The following is a 2,926-nucleotide window of genomic DNA, read 5'->3' on the forward strand; positions in this document are numbered from 1 at the left end:
TATCAAATATTAGAATAATATGCTATTACGTGATCGCACCTCAATGATTTTATACAAATAATCTACTTCAGACTAAAGGCTACAAGGAAATTAAAATAAAAAGAATTTGTGAACTCAAAACATGCTTACTCAAGGATTTGAAAAAGATAATTGATGATTCTGTCAAAGAATTCCAATACCCGAGTCACAAAGTATCATGCCAAATTAAATTTAAATATAAAGAATAACAAAAAAAAAAAAATGACAATTTTGTTTCTTTCTTTAATTGTTAAAAACTTTTAAAGTATCAAGTGATAGCTTTTTTGAAATTAAACAAACCATCACAAATCCATCCCAACATAAAAGGAGCATATACAATTATTGAAAACTATCACAAGAGAACTCAGTGGTTAGAACCTGACTTTCTTGTTGAAAACCATCTCAGGTTCAAATCATGTTCATAACAAATATTTAGTGGTGATCAGAATATGTTGAAAACAGCTAGAGAGTAATTATATTACGCTGCGTACATCAGAGTATGGGGTTAAATTATTCGTCTCCCGAGTAGTCCGAATAGGAAAACTTTCTACCTATTTATACAACTATTGAAAAATATCATATACTACTTGTTTTCAAGATGAAAACACAAAGAGAGACAAAAGAAGAAGCAACCAACATCAGCACTCATATATTAAATTAGGGTGAAACAAGTTGGATTTTATTCCTTACCACATCATTCTTGAGACATTTCATTACTAATAACATAAAACACCAATAAACTTTACATATTGACATAACTCGGTCTCCGACTTAACTCAATAAGACCAAAAGCCAAAAGGTTGATCTTGATCATGAACATTAAACCCAAGGTAATAGGAATTTGAGTAATCACCACTTTCAATCTTTGGTAACAAGAAACTACTAATTGTATTTACAAACATTGTTTCCAAGCTAGCTTCTTCATCTAAAGGTCCATCACTTTGATCTGGTTCAAACAAATACGTTGACTCGCCCCGCTCAAATAAAGATTGGACATCACTCAAGTAGCCAGGGCTGCTCGAGTAGCTCTCAACACTAACTACTGCCACATCATCATTCACACAATCTGTAACCTGTTCCTGTTGTAGGGGCTCACATGGGCTTTTGGTACTTGATGAATCAGAGGTCCCCTTTTCAGTCTCTTGTTGAAGTAGCTTGCCACTTAAATCAAGAACCTAAACAAGTTTTGATGTTAAAATGATTAGATCTTTAGGATAAATTTCTAAGCAAACTGTGTAGGAAAGTATTATTTTTAAAAATTAACGAAACTAAACAGAACTTTTTATAATACTACCTCGGATTTTAATTTTTCCTTTTCTTCAAGGAGATTGTTGTAATTAGCCTTGAGTTGATTGTAGCTTTCTTGAAGAATATCATAGTCTTTTTCTAGCTGTTTGGTCTTCCAACGTGCACGTCGGTTTTGGAACCAGATTGCAATTTGTCTAGGTTGCAGTCCAAGGTCTTTGGCTAACTGAATCTTTCTTTCTGGTTCGAGTTTGTTTTCTGTTTCGAAACTTTTTTCCAAGAACTGAATTTGATCTGCTTTTAGACGCCTTTTTTTCTCAGGATGATGAAAGTATTCATCATATTCATCGTCTCCATTGTCATCATGATCCATTGGTTGAAAAAAAGATCCACTTTTTTTATCCTCAAAACTAACCATTGATCTGGAACCTAATGATCAACCAAGAACAAAGTTTTTGAGTTAGACTAAGTATCACAAAGTCAACCATATAGGATATAGCCCTTGTGTTTTCTACATGAACATGATGAAATTACTTGACTTTAAGATAATATTTTTTGTTTCTAATATAGGGAACATAAAGATTCTTGATTTCATCATGACAAAATCAAACATCAGGAAATCAAAGGTTGGTTTTAGGGAACATTGTACTAAAGATTTTACAAGTCATGATGAAACAATTAAATCCTGATTTGAGTGAATCTATAAGTAGGCAACTTACACTCTAAACTCTTGAGTCAATTGATTTATTTACCATATTAGTAGATATTAGATAAAAACCATATAACATTTTCTAAAAAACAACATATGATGTAAAAATACAAATTACAGATATAACAAGTTATCAAAAGAAATATTTAAAAAAGATTACCTAGGAAAGAATGAGAGGATCCAGAGGCAAAAATGGAATCCAAAGCAGGCACCCTTTTGTCTATTGAGTTAAATACTAACCCACCAACGCCACCGACGGCGGCAGCACCACCGGTATCACCACCGTAGAGAAAACTCCGAGCAGCCATGTCACCACTACAAATTGGGTATTACTAATACTCAATTACCGATAAACCAGAAACTGATTTCTTGGACTTAATATTAATAAAAATTCAATCTTTTTATTATATAGAAGATGGGTTTGTATAAAATTCAAATGATCTTGTGACGAAAGAAACTGGTGATAATGATTTCGGTGATATGGGAAGTATGTGAACACCTGTTGGTAACACCCATCATAACAAATTAAAGATGTTTACCGGCCGTCGGAAAGTTAGCCGCCGATCAGGAAAGATGAACGGAAAAGAAGAAATTGGTCGGAAAGTAAGGAGATTTGGAAAGAGATGAATAGAGTATTGAGATTGTTGTTTTTTATTTGAGTTTTTGTGTATAAATTAGGAATAATGATAAGACATGGGATTTGAAGTTGGGTTAATATATAGAGTGAATTTGCTGACTGGCTGACTGCTCAAAGGTTTCTATGGATGGGTAGTGAGTGTCATTTTTGCAACATATTTATTAATTACTACTGGTATTTAGTTTTCTTCTATTTTTTTTTTAATAAAAAAAAAACAAAAACTTTATACCAACTAATTCTCGAAACCAGAAAAAGAAATACAAGGATCAAAGACAAAACAGAGACTCGAAAGCAGAAAACAAAGCCTAAGAAACTAC

The 2,926-nt window shown here is 32.6% G+C and overlaps 1 protein-coding gene across 1 annotated transcript; it reads right to left on the reverse strand.

Moving 5' to 3' along the window:
- Positions 1-654: 654 nt before the first annotated feature.
- LOC139866478 (uncharacterized) lies at positions 655-2,703 on the reverse strand. Its single transcript, XM_071854715.1, has 3 exons — positions 2,133-2,703; positions 1,313-1,692; positions 655-1,193 (listed from the first exon to the last, which is right to left on the reverse strand). Exons 1-3 carry the CDS (start codon positions 2,278-2,280, stop codon positions 795-797), a joined length of 927 nt encoding a protein of 308 aa, XP_071710816.1. The 5' UTR covers positions 2,281-2,703; the 3' UTR covers positions 655-794.
- Between the last annotated feature and the right edge of the window lie 223 nt (positions 2,704-2,926).

Source organism: Rutidosis leptorrhynchoides, chromosome 9, assembly GCF_046630445.1.
Source record: "Rutidosis leptorrhynchoides isolate AG116_Rl617_1_P2 chromosome 9, CSIRO_AGI_Rlap_v1, whole genome shotgun sequence".
In the NCBI taxonomy this organism is placed as follows: Eukaryota; Viridiplantae; Streptophyta; class Magnoliopsida; order Asterales; family Asteraceae; genus Rutidosis; species Rutidosis leptorrhynchoides.